Source organism: Peromyscus leucopus, chromosome 4 (genome assembly GCF_004664715.2).
Source record: "Peromyscus leucopus breed LL Stock chromosome 4, UCI_PerLeu_2.1, whole genome shotgun sequence".
NCBI classification, from domain to species: domain Eukaryota; kingdom Metazoa; phylum Chordata; class Mammalia; order Rodentia; family Cricetidae; genus Peromyscus; species Peromyscus leucopus.
The window spans coordinates 18,756,043-18,773,168 of NC_051066.1; the positions used below are offsets into that span (position 1 = coordinate 18,756,043).

Consider the following 17,126-nt stretch of genomic DNA (forward strand, 5'->3'; position numbering starts at 1 on the left):
AAAAGTGATCTTCCTATGCTATTGAATTAGGTATCATTTTATTTATATATGCCCAGAAGAGTGCTGGGCACAGCACTGTTTTTTTTTATTAATGATAGAAATATAAATTTAATTATAATTGTAACAGCAAGCTAAAGGTTTTTGTGATAACCTACTAATGACTTCAGACTGGACCATAAAGAATTTGTATTTCAAACAGTGCATCAGGGGACTCTTGGCATCCTGAGTCCATTACAATGCTTAATTCTCAGATGGTATGAGGCATACAGAAGCAACAGAAAAGGTACAATTTAAGGAAATTGGCTAGATTAACATTCCAGTTTCCTAGATATATTTGTGATCAATTCACCAGATGGTTAACAGAAAAAAGGAAAACACAATACAAGGCTTAGCAATGACATATCTGGACTATAACTGTGCTGCTAACAGCTTCACACAGCTACCCAAGAAACTGGTCAAGAGGATCGCACAGAAAACAACCATTGATAGTTCTCATCTGAGTTTGAGTTGAGAGAAGTTTTGATATGTGGTAACATAAAAAAAAAAAAAAAAAAAAAAAAACATGTAGTTTGCTTACTTTGAGCTTACATTTGCTAAAAGAATACTGTAAATCTTTTTTCCAAAAATGTAGATCAAGTAGAACAAAGAATGAAAGTTCAGGCCACCATAAACATCAGGTTTGTTAGGACCATAGATTCTATCTTTTAAAATACAAATGCTCCTATTAATTACATCGGATTTGGAATATTATTCTTGTAAACTAAGTAACCAAAGTTCAGTGATTGGAAAAATGTGTCATACTGAACCTTAAACTTGTGTGTGTGTGTGTGTGTGTGTGTGTGTGTAGGGGGCGGTACATTCAACTGTGCATGCAACATTAGAGGCAGAAGTGAGCTTGACATCTTCCTCTGTTGCCCCACAGCTAGCCCCTTGAGAAAGAGTCTCTCACTGGACCTGTAGCTCACCATCTTGACTGCAATGTCTGGGTCACAAGCTCCTAAGAGTTACTTATCTCTGTCCCCGCAACATGGGTCTTGCAGATATACAAACACATGGGCTTTATATGGATGGATGCTGGGTATCAAAATTAAGATCCTTTGTTCTTATCCTCTTGTACTTAATGCACTGATACATTTTACACACACACACACACACACACACACACACACACACACAGATTCCTTGACTCCTAGGATAAAATTTGTTAGTGGAAGTGTACCATTTCAAAGTGACAGGACATCAATTGTAATATAAGGGAGGCTTATTTTGGCTTTATATTTCCTTAAAGTTTTTGGAAATATTTATCAATACCAAAGTTACTTCCTCAGACTAAATTAAATACTAAAATTGTAAACATTGTATCTCCTTAAGGAATATAAATCCAAGAATAAATACTTTAGTCACCATGATACTTCAACTGAACATAAGCAACTAGATGGAAAGAGCCCTAGAGAAGTTAGACCTGTGAATAGATAGGGTAGATGCGGCTTTGTCAGATTTGTAAGTGATCATATGAAAGGCTCTCAACTCTGTCTTCCATCAGTGAAGCATTGAGGAGAATCCATCTCAGCGTGCTTGCAATTCCAGCTTGCACAGGATGCCATATAATGGAGCGACAGTACATGAGGGTCTGAGGTGCAGTAAGGGCTGGCAGGAACAAGGCAGCCCTGGCAGCCACAGAGGGTTTGCACAGGTGACTACTCAGGCCATGTTACAAAAACACAGCTAGACCTCTACCTACACCAGAGCAAGGGCTCAATTTGAGCCCTGAATGGATTATCTTACCAACTAAAACATAATCACAGAGCTTTTTATACGGTGTGTTGGTGATTTGGTGCTACCATGTGATCCAGGTGACTCTTGTCTCTAGAAAGATCAACTACAAAGAGTATGAGGTCAACTGAAGACAGACAGCTATTTCAGATGTCTATACTTTCCCTGTTCTCTATACTGCCATGCAGATTCTGAGGTGAACTGAAAGTTCTCCTGAATCAAGACATTATCGGGTTTGATATGGAGAAGCTATTTAATCATAAACACTTGATCTACTTAAGAAACAGATATATACTATCTGTATGTAAAGCCTGAAAGTGTTTTAAAATGTTTGGGAGCCTGTGGTAGTATCATCTCTGTTAATCATATTCCAGATGTTGAATTGTAAAGTCCATTGAGAGAAAGCTGTGATCTAGTTACAAAACATTGCATTGAAACGAACAAATAAAATAATATAAAATACAAGTTGTGTAATATTAAGCACATTTCTTTCTAATTCTCATTAACTTACAATAACAACTAGCTGTTTTCCATGTTGTGATATATAGCCAAAACATAGTTTCAAAAAATGGTCTTCACACAGCTACAAAATATTGCATGCTGAAATTGAAAATCATCTTCCAGACTGAAAAAAGTACAAGTCATCTTCTCAACAACATAGAAATAAGAAATTTTCTGGCACAAACTACAAGCTACATATCATACAGTTAGCAAATATGTGCAATTCAGTAACCCATGTGATCCTCCTGTTCCCTTGGAGAAAGAAAAGCCACGTAGAAGGGACACAGTGGTAGGGCACAGAGAACACTTGAGCAGTCATGCTTCTAGAAACATTTTTTTTATGGATACTGTGTCCTCTATAGAGACTGTGTCCCATATCCATAAATATTCTCAATGTCTCTACACAGGCTGCACCTTGTTTCTACAGAGCCTGCAGCCTCTTCAGAGACTGTGTGCCCCCACCCCACCATAGAGGCTTTGTCCTCTATACCTCTCATGTTATCACTGACCTGGTTTCTAGCCTGGAGACAGTTTGCCATCAGGTATTCTCTAAATTCTTGCATCTGAGTGAGTTTTCTCCCATTGTGCATAGATTGGACTTACATTCTGTTTAAAAATTTTGTGGATTTTTTTTATTTACTGCAAGGTATTATGGAATGGAACTAGAAAGAGCTGAAAGAATTATTCATAAATTCTATCCTTTGCATATCCTATAAGATACTATCAATCAACGTTACTTCCATGCTCTCATTTATAAGCACATGCACACCACCACCACCATCTTACCTCTGCCACAGTTCTCTTCATCACTTCCATCCACGCAGTCATAAATTCCGTCACACAGCCATCGAATTGGAATACAATATGCTTTATTTTTACATCGAAACTGATCTTCCTTGCATTCTATCACACAGTCCATCTGTTCAAACACAATGGGAAAGCAGTGTCTTCATTAATGTTGATGGAATCACAGGCAGTCTAACCATGAAATTCACAATAATTGATGTTTGCTATAGAATGAGAGTCATCTTATTTTGCCTTTATGAACACAACCTCTACAAGTAACAAATTGTTTTAGTATACAGATAGAATGGAGGTTCATCTATGTGTTACACTTGTATATAACATATAGCTGCATAGAATTTGAGACAGTTCTGGTAGTCAAAATTTTGCTTATTTTTATTGCATTTGCCCTTTCAACCCCAGTTCATGCAATTCAAAACTTTAATCAAATGATAGTTTTACCTCATCTGAACCATCAACACAGTCAGGTTCTCCATTACATTTCAAAGATGCTGACAGACATCCTCCACTGGCACACATATATTCACTTGATGAGCAAGCAGGGAAGGCTAAACAATTATAAAGCTGAAGTTTAGATATAGCAAAAAAGAATAACTGATTTAGAAGGTAAAATATATAAAAGCATATGCAAATATGAATTTATGGACAGACTAAGATGAGGTTATGATATTTTAAAAAGGTTCAATAACTAGGATTAAGGACCATTTAAATTGTGATTTACACTATTGTTTTGTTATATATAGGATGTAATTAGCTGTGAAGTAAATAAACAAGAAATATTATTGAGATCTTATTCCGTTGTTCATGAAGAGTTAAGTGAGTTTCTCAAATTTTAAATTATCTCAAAGATGTCTACTTTCAAAACTGCAAAGCATTAAGTAGTCTTGAGGAAGTTCATATATATATATATATATATATATATATATATATATATATATATTCACAGAAAGTGAAAATATTGTCATGAGATACCCATTTGAACCTTTTTGTCTTCAAACTTAAAAATAGCATTTGTGTAGTTAAGCAATCATGTAAAATTTACAGTATTTCTTTCTTCTTCTTTCTTTATTATTTATTTTTGTTTTTGGGTGGGTGTTTTTTTTTTTTGTTGTTTTTTTTTTTTTTTTTTTTTTTTTTTTTTTTTTTTTTTTTTTTTTTTTTTTTTTTTTTTTTTTTTTTTTTTTTGAGACAGAGTTTTCTGTGTAGCCCTTGCTGTCCTGGAACAGATTCTATAGACCAGGGTGACCTTGAATTCAGAGATGTTTCTGCCTCTGCTTCTTGAGTTCTAGGATTAAAGGTACGCACCACCACTGTCCAGCAGTTTTTTTTCCTTAAGCAAAGTTATTAAATGGATAAATTACTGACCTATCCCAGTTTTAATTAATTATCATATAATTTATGATAGCTATATTTTGCCTATAGATTTGGATCCTAATGCTTTTATTGAGACTTCTAGTGTTTGACCTTATGTTTGATAATGAGGTGACCTAAATTATTTTACCATCACACTGAGGACTAATTGCTTAGACAAAGGTGTAAAAGGTTCCCTTGCGTTTCAATTTTTTTTATACAACAGTTTTGCCTAGAGAATCTGGTAGATCCAACGACTAAGAATACTTCTGGAGGTGGAAAGAAAGATAGATCATAGCTTGAGCAGAGTTCATGGCAGTGAGTAAGCTGCTTCAAGGGCCTTGTCTCCCAAGACTATGCATTTGTGCATATATATGGGTGGCAGTAGGTATTTGTTTTCCTATAAAACAATGCAATTTAATTTAAACATATTGATAAGTATTCTATGTTTAATGAGCATATTTTAGAACCATTTTTAAGAAATAGAAATATATTAACTAAATAATTTTTCTATATCCTCCATGACTTTTTAATTTCCACTTGACTTGGTATGAGACATAAGTAAAAAATATATATATATTTGTTTTCTTCTCAGCTGGCCCATCCAACTGCTGCTATCTGTTTCAGAACCTCACTTTCTAAGATTGAAAACCTGATCACACAGTTGAAACAAATTTCAATTTGTAATAATGGATGCCAATTCCAAGACAGACTCTTAGATCCTCTACAGAAGTAATGGTTTTACCTGCCAAAATGACTTTAAAAAATTGGAAGAGCACTCAAAGAGCATATTCACAGATACTCCAATTGATCTCTAAAAGCCAATATACTGTGTGCCTGTGCCACAGTTTTCTGGACAAAACACCTTGGTTTAAATTCTATCAAGTTAAAAACAACCACTAAGTTGGATATTCTGCTCTCATTTTACCTGGTTCACAGTTTTTCTCATCTTCTCCATATTTACAGTCTTCATGTCCATCACACTTCCATTTTGCTGAAAGGCATTGACCATTGGAACACTGAAACTGATCTTTGGAACAACTTGTTTCACAATTTTTCTGCCAAGTATAACACAGAGATAATTAAATTAATTATATTATAGAAAAAAATCTGCTAAGCCAAAAGACAACAAAAATGTCTATAATGGTTTAAAAGCCACAAGAACTGTATAAGACACTGCATATGTTTATTGCTGGTCTATGAATGTGACAGAGTGATAACAATTTTCCAATTTTCTCATTGAATAGTTTCTTTTTCTAAATTTTTAAATTAAAATTAATTACATCATTTCTTCCCTTCTCTTTCCTTACTTCAACTCTTCCTATGTCCCCCCTCCCTTTTCCTCCTCTTAAATTCATAGCATCCTTTTCTTTAATTGTTTTTGTGCCCTCTTCTGGCCATCAAGAGCACCTACACACATGTGCACATACAAACATAAACATGAAATTAATTTTTTATAAGGATGATTAGACTTTTCAAATACAATTCAGAGAATATTATCCTTTGTGGAATCCCTCTGGGATTGAAACTGCTTTTAGCAAAACAAGACTTAACATTGCTTATGTTTAAAGAAAAATTCCATTTTTTCTTTTCTTACAACCGAAGTCAGTACCACTTAGGAAAGTGTCTTTTTTATTATTTCCAATAATAGTTGCTTCCAGATAAGCCATATTTTAGACTTGCTTCTCAGGGCTGGTATCAGTCACCCAGGTCTGAAAGTTCTGAGCTTTAATACAAATTCAAATTACTGGGACATTATTCATTCAAGAAAGAGATCTGCAGTCTAACTGCTACTGTGCAGCTCCAGAGCTTAACTCATCTCACATGAAGAGGATGGAGAACAGACTGGAAAATGAGTTTCTCAATTATAGTCATGTCAACTTCCAGTAACTGACAGTCTAATGCTGCAATAGAATTTTTCCATGGATACATTATATATACATTATTATCGTAAATAATTTTAAATATATTTTAATCATATTCTTCCCCTACTCTAAATTCTTATATTTTTTGGTTGTGAGCCTAGCCTTTAACGGCTGAGCCATCTCTCCAGCCCAAAGTTCTTACGTATCTTCTTCATCTTGATACCAGCCCAACTTTAAGTTAACAAACCAAACACTCAATACATCAAAACTCCAAAAACTTAGAAAACAAACTACAAAAGCACCCATAAAGAAAATAAACAAACAAACAATAAGCCCCATCAAACTGTTACCAAATAAAAACACACACACAAAAACCAGTGGAGTCCACTATTTGCTGGTCAACTTTTCTTGACATCTACTGTAATGGTTGATACAGCCAGGGCTACTCCACTGGCAAAGACTGATTTTCCCTCTCCCTGAAGGTATGACAGTTCACTTGTTAACCTTGATCCTAGTGGCTAGGTTTTCATTCCTTCACTTATTTTTGGCTACAATAAAATAGAATATAGTAATATATAACAAAAACTACCACATCAGCATTGGAAAAGACAGACAAAGAAAAAGAAAAGAGACCAAGAGAAGGCACAAGAGTCAGAGACCCACTCAGGAATCCCATAAAAACACTAAACCAAAAGCCATACTATAAATGCAGAGGACCTGGTAAAGACCTGAGCAGGCTCTATACGGATTGCTCAGTCTCTGTGAGTTCCTATGTGCTTTGCTCATGTTGATTTGAGGTTCTTGTTTTCTTGATGTCCTCCATCCCCTCTGACTCTTACATTCTTCCTGCCTTCTCTTCTGCAGGGTTCCCTGAGCTATGATCAGTAAGGACCATTTATGACTGAGTGTTCCAAGGTTTCTCTTTCTCTCTGTATAATGTTTGGCTATGTGTCTCTATATTTATTCACATCTGCTGCACAAAGGAAGTTCCTCTGATGATGATTGAAGAAGGAAAAGGTTTGTCTTCCTGGGTCAGTGATACCTCATTTAAGAATGGATTTTTTTTCTAATTCTACCCTTTTACCTGCAAATTTCATGATGTCATTGCTTTAATGGCTGAGTGATACTTCATTGTATAAATGTACCACATTTTCTTTGTCTTTTCATCTGTTGAACGACACTTGGTTGTTTTCAATTTGTAGCTATTATGAATAGAATACAATAGATATGAACATGGTTGAGCAAGTGTCTGTATGGTAAGATGAAGCATCATTTGGTTATATGCCCAATTGAAATGTCTCAGGGTTTTATTTCTGTGAAGAGACACCGTAACCTTAGCCCCTTTTATATAGGAAAATGTTTCATCCGGGCTGGCTTACAGGTTCAGAGATTTAGTCCATTATTATTATGGCAAAAAAAACATGACAACTCAAAGGCAGACATGGTAAGGAGCTAAGATTTCTACATCTAGATCAACAGGCAGAAGGAAAAGAGAGAGACACTGGGCCTGGCTTGAGCATCTGAAACTTCAAAGCCCACCCCCTAGTGACACATTTCCTCAAACAATGCCACACCTACTCCAACATGGTCACAAGTCCTAATAGGGTCACTTCCTATGGATATATGAGTGTCATTTTCATTCATAGCACCCCATTCCACTCCCTGGCTCCCATAGGCTTATAACCATATCATAATGAAAAAGTTGTTCAATCCTTTTTCAAAAGCCCCTATAGTCCATTGCAATATTGGCACTCTTCAAAAGTACAAAGTTCAAAGTCTCTTTTGAGATTCATGCACTCACTTAACTGTAATCCCCTCTAATACAAAATGAAAAAGCCGATCACATGCTTCTAACATATAATGACACAGGATAAACATTACTGTACTAAAAGGAAGGAAAGTGGTCATAATGAGGAAATACTGGACCAAAGAAAGACCAAAAGCCAGTTGTCTCCATGTCTAATGTCAAAGCACTCTTTAGATCTCTCTCCAAGTCCTTTTAGCTATATTGATTGCAACACACATCTTTTTCTTGGGCTGGTTCCACTCCCTGTTAGCAGAATTCCTTTACAAGTATCCCATGACTCTGGCATCTCTAAAATTTCGGGATCTACAAAACAATCTAGGCTTCACCTTCACAGACTCACACATTGGCTTGTCTAGACCTCCATGCAGGGATACCCCTGACACATGCCTGGCCTCCATAGCTCTCATTAGCTGTGGAGGGAGATTCCATAAACTCTTTCTTATATTTTTGACTCTAAAGACAGAACCATGTGGCCAAAGTTGCCAAGTTCTTCGGCTTGCTGGGGCTAGAACATGCCCCCCCATCCCTTGTTCAAATATATTTTCACCAGCTTTCTGCGTTTGATGGTTTCCTTCACTGCCTAAGCTTGGCTGATCTGGATTTTTCTCTGTAGCTCAGGTTGGCCTCAAACTCAGAGATCTGGCAGCCTCTGCCTTCCCAGTGCTGGGACTAAAGGTATGCATCACCAGTCTAAGCCATTTGGCATTTGTATATAGGAGGACTACTGATTTGTGTCAGTTAATGTTGTATCCATCTACTTCCCTGAATATGCCTGTCAGCTGTAGCATTTTCCTGGTAAAATTTCAAGTAACTTATGTATACCATTATATTGTGGACTTAAAGATACTTTGACTTCTTCCTTTCCAATTTTATCCCCCTGATCTCCTTTAGTTGTCTTATTTTCTTAGCTAAGGTTACAAATACTATAATGCAAACATGTCGGGAGAATGGACAGCATTGTCTTCTTCCTGATTTTAGTGGAATTAATTTGAGGTTTTTTTTTTCTTTAAAGTTAATATTTGCTATGTACTTGCTGTAAATTGCCTTTATTCTACTTAGATATGTACCTTATATCCCTAATCTCTCCAATACTTTTATCATGAAGGACAGTTTGATTTCATCAAAGCGTTTCTCTATATCTAATGAGATAACGGTGTGTTTTTATTTCAATTTTATATGGTGAATTACATTTATCAATTATGTATGTTGAACCATTTCTGCATCCCTGGCATGAAGCCTGCTTGATCATGGTGGGTGATCTTTTTGGTGTATTCATGGATTCATTCAATTTGCAAGTATTTTATTATTTTTGCATCTATGTTAGTAAGGAAAATTAATTTGTAATTTGCTTTCTTTCTTGGGTCTTTATTTGATTTGGATTCCATGGTAACTGTGGCCTCATAAAATAAGCTGGGCAATGTTCCATCTGTTTTTATTCTGTTGAATAATTTGAGAAGTAATGTCATTAACTCTTCTTGAAAGTCTGATAGAATTCTGCGCTAGGCTTATGTTTTTGGTTGAGAGACTGGTACTGGCTACTTCTATTTCACTAATCTTAATGGTCTGTTTAAATTGTGTATATTTATTTGATTTGACTTTGATGAGTGTTATTTATTGAGAAAATTACCCATTTATTTTAGATTTGCCATGAAAGTGTCTTTATTATTCACTTGATTCTTTCAGTGTCTGTTTTCATTTCTGAATTTGATAATTTGGTCTTCTCTCTCTGCCTTTAGTTGATTTGGATAAGGGTTTCCTAATCTTACTGATTTTCTCAAAGAACCAACTCTTTGTTTCATTGATTCTTTGTATTATTTTCTTTGTTTCTATCTTTTTTTAAAAAAATTTCAGCCTGAGTTTGATTATTTCTTGTTGTCTATTCTTTTTGAGTGTCATTTCCTCCCCAAAGTTCTAGAGCTTTCAGGAATGTTGTTAAGTTGCTACTATGAGATCTCAGTTTTTGCTTTTGTTTTTTCAAATGTAGGAACTTAGTGCTATACATTTAAAACTGCTTTTCTGTTGCCCCATAAGACTGGGGATGTTGGGTAGTCATAAGCATTCAATTATAGAAATTCTTAATTTCTTTCTTGTCCCACTTTTTGTTCAGTAGAGTTATTCAGTTTCTATGATTGTAAATCTGTAAGCTTGTAAGTTTCCTGTTGTTTCTATGCAGCTTTAATTAATTGATCATGATCTGATACAATACAGGCTGTTATTTCTATTTTCTTTTATTTGTTGAGACATGCTTTGTATCCAAATATGTGATCAATTATGTAGAAATTTCGGTAAAGTGCTGAGAAGAAGGCATATTCTTCTGTGTTTGGCTGAAATGTTTTGTAAATATCTGTTAAGTTCTTTTGGTTTACACTGTCACTTAGTTCACACATTTGCTTAGTTTTTGTCTGAATGACGTCTTTATTGGTGACAGTGTGCCACTAAAGTCTCCAATTATCAGTGTGTGAGCTCAGTATGTGATTTTTACTGCAGTAGTGTTTCTTTTGTTTGGAACATAGAAGCTATGAATTGAAATTCTTCTTGGTAAATTTTTCCTTTGATGAGTATGTAATGTTCTTTCTTATCTCTTCTGATTTGTTTAGGTTTGAAGTCTCTTTTGTCAAATATTAAAAAGTTTGCAGCAGTGTTTTTCTTAGGTCCATTTGTTTGGAATATTTATTGGCAACCTTTTTCTCTGAAGTGATGTCTATCCTTGATACTAAAGTGTGTGTGTGTGTGTGTGTGTGTGTGTGTGTGTGTGTGTGTTTCTTTTTTGTTTGTTGTTTTGGGTTTTCTTTTTTATTTATTTATTTTTACTTTTCATGTAGCATAAGGATGGATCTTGTTTTCACGCCCATTGTATTTGTGTCTTTTTTTTTTAATTAGGAAATTGAGATCATTGACATTGATAGATATCAAATTGCAATGATTATTCCTGTTATTTTTCTCATCACTGTTGTTAGTGCTATTGTTGTTGGTGTATCAGTGTGGTGGTGGTGGTGGTGGTGGTGGTGGTGGTGGTGGTGGTGGTGATGATGATGATGTGTGTGTGTGTGTGTGTGTGTGTGTGTGTGTGTGTGTGTGTGTGTATGTGTGTGTGTATGCACTCCTTTTTGACTTAGCTAGTCTGAGATTATTTTTTTTCCCTGAGTTTTCTTGTATGTAGTTAACCTCTTTTTGTTGGAGTTTACCTTCTGTCACCTTCTTTAGGGCTGGATTTGTAGATAAATGTAGCTAGAGTTTTTCTGCCTTGCCCACAGTTAGGACAAATCTCTGTCACCCGCCAGTCCCACAGCCGCTCAGACCCAACCAAGTAAACACAGAGACTTATTTTGCTTACAAACTGTATGGCCGTGGCAGGCTTCTTGCTAACTATTCTTATAGTTTAAATTAATCCATTTCCATAAATCTATACCTTGCCACGTGGCTTGTGGCTTACCAGTGTCTTCACATGAGGCTTGTCATGGTGGCAGCTGGCAGTTTCTCTCCTCAGCCTTCTTTCTCCTACTATTCTCTTACTACTCATCCCTTTTCCTCTGAACTGATCTACTTACCATTTAGCTGCATGTGTCAGCTTTTCTATTGTGACATTTGCTCCTAAATGACTGTGTAATGATCTGTCATTGTGGCCACTTCTGCTTGCTCATGTACAAATTTTATTAGAAGTCAAACAGGATAACCCATATGCTTTAGGAAACCCTCAGTTCTTTGTAGGAAATAATTAAGAGTGACTTTCACCCACCTTGGTATGAAAATTAGTTTAAATGATCTGTACATCCCAAGATCTTTGTGGACTGATATTTTGCCCATGTACAATAATTTCTATTTTTCACAATCTATACATTTTCCTCTCCCACAATGACATAGCAGCTTATAGCTATAGACATTCTTGGGGTGAAGAAGATAAATCATTGTTCTTCTTTCCATGTTAATCCTCAGGTGAGGAAGGAAATTGTATTGCCTTTTTTTTAAATTTTATATTTGCTGACAGGCATTTATTAGAGCTTCTTCCAAAGAATTGACATTTTTCTTCCTGTATTTTCCCAAATATTAAAGTATTATTACTTGCCAGAGACTTTCATAAGTGATAATGGAAAAAGGTGGTTCTTTCCTACGTTACATTATGAGCTCAAAGACTAATATAAAGTACCATTTTCAAAACTACAATAAAAAATATATTGATTGTTAAGAAAACAAACATGTATCTTTTAGAAAAGGCTTTTGAGAGGAAGTTTTACTAGAACTGGATCTACCCCTGGGATAGTTTAAAGGTGTCAGGATAGTTTTAAATGCAAGGCATATGAAGGTGGTGGTGCTGTGGAACAGGAGAGGAGTTCTGCACAGCTTGTGGATTAAGGAAGTCAAGGCTGAAGCAGGAGGATTGCCATTAGTTCAAGCTACTGTGGCCTGTGTAATGAGTACCAAGTTAGCCAAGACTACCTAGCAAGCACAGGAAGACCCCCGCTTATCTCCAGTAAGCAATACTTCCAGACTATGTTGGGTAAAAGTGAAAGTTTTAGACCTCCTAGTCTAAAACTAGATCTCAGAAAACACTGTCAGATTTTTCCTATAGGTAAGCGGGCTATTATTTCATCTTTGAGGCCTTTATTATTGACTTGTCTATATTGTACACTTAATTTCCTCAGTGTTTAATAATGAAAGAATGTTGAATTTTATTAAAATCCTTTCCTGTCTTTATAAAAATCATCACATTTTTATCATTTTGTTGTCTTGGCATACTATTGAAAGACCATAACCCTTCAGGCTTACACCCCCCAAGCCCCAGGAGAATGAGGAACTAAAAAGCTAGTTCCAAGGTCAAACTGACTCAGCCATTACTCAACCACCCTTACCACAATGCATGGAGATTTCTGTTATGTTGCTCAACTGTGACTGGAATAATTGCAAGTGTTCCAGGAAAGACCACTGTATCCTTTGTGTAACCTTCACTCCTGCCCTGAAACCCCCCTGAGGTTCTGGGGAAAATTGTGCATGTGGACGTGATTGTACCTACCCTGTGATTAGGCCATAATCTTGTGAAAGTAGCCCCTAGACATGAACCAACCAGACAAAATTGCATGGGAATTGTAATCATATGGCTTTTGTGGGTTTTCCTTTTCCTTTAAAAGTACCCATGTGGCTACAGTAGGGCACGACTCTTGCTCTTAGGAGGAAAGGAGCCCGACTGTACAGCTGCATTAATTAACCTCTTGCTGTTTGCATCAACTGGACCAGTCTGGGTTCTTGGGGCTCCCACCCGAGAAGGTAGTACCCTGGGTCTGGGGTCTATCACTATTGTTATTGATTTGCATATACTGAGTAATCCTTGCTTCCCTAGAGTAAATCAAACTTGAGCATTGTGAATAATTTTTTAACAGGCTATTGGATTTAGTTTGTAAGTATTATGGTAAGAACTTTTGTATCTATGTTCATAAAATGTATTGGCTCACAGTTGTTTTTGTTGTTGTTGTTGTTGTTGTTGTGTGTGTGTGCATGTGTTTTCCTGACTGTGACTTACAATTAAGCCCCACATGTATAAAGATCATTCATCCTTATGAACCAAGTATTTAAATCACCAACATTTCACAATTCACATTTCTTTCATCCTTCCCACATTTATATATATTCAAGAATATTTTAACATGAAATGGCATTGGAAAATTTAAGTACCATACAAATAATAATCCATTGGTATGTTTAAACCACATGAAATATCTTTATTTAATTAAATATATTATTTGGCAAAATGAGGTTTCCAAATAAGTCTATATATTGAATTTAGGTAAGACTATACTTATATAAAACTTTTCCCATTCTCTGTTTTTTAGAAACATTATTTATTGCTTAGAAATTCTATTTGTTCTTCAAAAAAATTCCTGCATTCTGAATTTAAGTTACATTATCTTTTCTATAACTTTTATTCTTTAAGAATTTTATAAATATACTTTGAATATATTAATCCTTCTCTACCAACTCCTGGCCTTTCTTTTTCTTTCAAGATTTCTTTGTTTTAATTTTACATGTATGAATGTTTTGACTGCATGTATGTATATGCATTTTACTATGCAGTTTCTATAAAGACCAAAAGTTAGATTCCCTTGAAACTGTAGTTACCGGCAGTTGTAAGCAAGTGCTCTTACCCATCTAGGCATCTCTCCAGCCTCAAATTATATTTTCTTAAGAATACTAATATTATAGCAAATGAAATGTAACTTTTGAGATCTTATTAAGTGCTATTATGAACTCATAGATTTTATGCTTATTTGGTTTTCTTGTAGACCACAAAAATATATTATAGAGATTCAACTGTGTATTAAAGCTATACTTTGGCCAAGAGTCTGTCATATGGGAAGCCATTTATCATGGAATATTTGGTATTATCCAGTTTTAATATTTCAGTTGTCTTCTGCTATGAAATTCTTGCATGCTCAAATACTTCCAGACTATTTTGGCAAACAGGTAAGCTTCTCAGACACTGTTCCACTAGGTAACTAACTCCCCTGCTGAGCCTAGGAGACAAGCAGGCTCCTAGATGCCTAACATTGTTTCTTGCTCAAATGAAGCTCAGACCATACCCTTCCCTCAGGCTAGGGGCAAAGCAAAGAGATTAACTGAGGACAATAGGGCTTTTTGCATAACCAAGTACACTAAAGACCAGAGTGGAATTCCAGAGGCAGACACAGAACCAGGTGGCAGGGAGAGAAGAGAGAAAGACAGAGATTCAGTAGAGGGCAAAGCAGATCTTTGTGGGGTTTATCAGGGCCAAGCATAAGGAGTCAGGGAAGATATAGATGGAGGACAAAGGAACAGAGGACAAAGATCAGGTCAAAAGCATAGGAGCTTACTAAAACTATGAGGACAGGAAAACTGGGCACAGAGAGGAGCTGAATGACAGGGGTGAAGCTGTATAGATATTTTGTCACACAGGAATAAAGTTAACGGACAAAAGAGTGTAGTGTATGTAGATTCCTTTCCCTCAGATACCCCATGCCATATGTAGCATCTTTCCAGGACTCTGGGAAGAATTTTCTCAGGACAGGAACTTGGGAAAATTCTGTTAGGGTTTCAGTTCATTATAGCAACCTCTTTGTTCCCTTTGTCAGCGAAGGCCCTTTCAAGCGTGTCTCGATGCCCTGTGCTCACTGGCCCTTTAGTCTTGTGTGCTGACATTCTAAAATGTTGTTAACGTTTCATGTTGTGAAATTCTTTTCTCAAACCTGGAATTCCACATTCCCCACAGTAATAATCGGGAAATGATCTTTATAAATCACTGTGAACACTTGAGTGAGCATTACTACTGGATTTCTCTTTGTTTTTAAAGGGAGATAGTTTAGAAAAAAGAAATATTAAGCAGAATCTTATACTGATAATTTGAACTGTATTTATTTTTTGTTTCTGCATTTACTGCCAGTCGACCTAAGTTCAATACCTGGAACCCCCTTTGGGAAAGCAGAGAATAAACTCTCTCAAGTTGTTCTCTGACCACATCCGTATTATGACATGTGTTCACCATCCTTCCATGTGCACAATAAACAAAAACCAATAAAAATGTAAGTAAATATTTTAAAAGATAATTATTTATGTAGGCAACAGAGATATGTACTTGACATTAAATTAAGTTAATCCAAGCTTTAATCTTTATTTCATGTTGTTTTGAGAAGCACCCAACACTGAATATGTATGTATACATAGAATTACAGTTCTCCCAACTTTTCTACTTATTTGTAATATTATCTTTATGCAATTGTCCTTTCTAGCATTGTGCTAAATTCTCATTTTGTTCATTTGCCTCACTGTCTTTATCAAACAAAATGTTATTGTAGACTTCAAAGAAAAAAATAGAATTTACTATGGACTACACTGTCTGTTAGTGAAGACCATCACAAAGAATAATTTACTTAGAGCATTGCCTTGATGGCACTTAGTAAGTGAAAACATTTTCAACCAGGAAAATACTGTGCCCAGGAATTTAGTGAATGTGATGAATGCTATTAGTAAACATATTTACTTTGACATGAACAATATTTTGGAAAGATTTACATTAAAACTAGATTTTGACTCTTCTATATTTTGAACATCTAGTGATAAAATACAACAAGCACTTATAGGGCTTAAGGAAGTTTGAAGTGGCTGAAGCAAAATAAAAATCAAAACATTGCCATGGCATGGGTAAGTTTACATGAGATACAGTCTCCTGACTTGGGAGTATTTAAGACATTTTTAAATGATAGATGCTAAACAAGTATGTGGCTGGTCAATGTAAACTATAGTCTCCTTGTAAAATCTTGTAAAGGAGATTGGATTTTGATTTACAAATAGCCTTGAATGATATGGATAATTTCCAACTTCTCTTGAGATACTTTTTCAAATCTAAAGTTCACATTTGGTGGTCTTGAGGTAAGAAGTCACACATGATTTTGGCCAAACACTGCATTCCTAGCTATAATTAGTATGGATTTTCCAAAATGGTGAGAAAATGAAAGTATCTGTCCTTGTAAGAATGGTAGACTGGAAAAGCCTTACTTTTTATGCACTATTGCCCAAACTATGCTTTTTTCTCAGAAAGGGAATCAGTGGATGCTTAGGGAACTTAGAAATGAAACAAAAACCTCTGAAGCTTTAAGGAAGATCCTGTACAGTCTAAGTTCGATGGGATGGTGTTTATGACTAGCAAATATGTGTAATTGCCTATGAGGCAAAACGTATCTACAGCAGTACTATGTGAGTGAAAGAGCAATGACTTCTATAATGAACTGAAAACCTCTTTTCCTCTTAGGCTTACTTACATCCCGTTTTCCTCCTGAACAATTAAGAAACAAAGAAAATCCTTTAAAGTGATTGTTCCTGAACTTACCTCGAGTGATATAAGCCGAAAGCTGGTATCATTTCAGTATGATTAGTTTTAAAGCTTCATGGAGTCACATGATACATAGCAGGGAAGCCTAAGTACAATTCAAGCTTGCAGAGTTGTCCAGAGAAATTATCTCCTATTTTCACCTAAAGCATAGTTCTTATAATAAATGGATTCTGAT

General features: G+C 35.6%; 1 protein-coding gene across 5 annotated transcripts in view; it reads right to left on the bottom strand.

Annotated features, from left to right (window-relative positions):
• The window catches only part of Lrp1b (LDL receptor related protein 1B), a 1,927,307-nt gene that overhangs the window by 148,877 nt on the left and 1,761,304 nt on the right, over nucleotides 1-17,126 (bottom strand). For all 5 annotated transcript variants that reach the window (XM_037205578.1, XM_028868856.2, XM_037205579.1 and 2 more), the window contains 3 exons: nucleotides 5,357-5,486; nucleotides 3,520-3,626; nucleotides 3,061-3,193 (listed from right to left, as the gene is read on the bottom strand). In XM_037205578.1, the coding sequence (XP_037061473.1) occupies nucleotides 3,061-3,193; nucleotides 3,520-3,626; nucleotides 5,357-5,486 (370 nt within the window). The remainder of the gene's footprint in view (nucleotides 1-3,060; nucleotides 3,194-3,519; nucleotides 3,627-5,356; nucleotides 5,487-17,126) is intronic.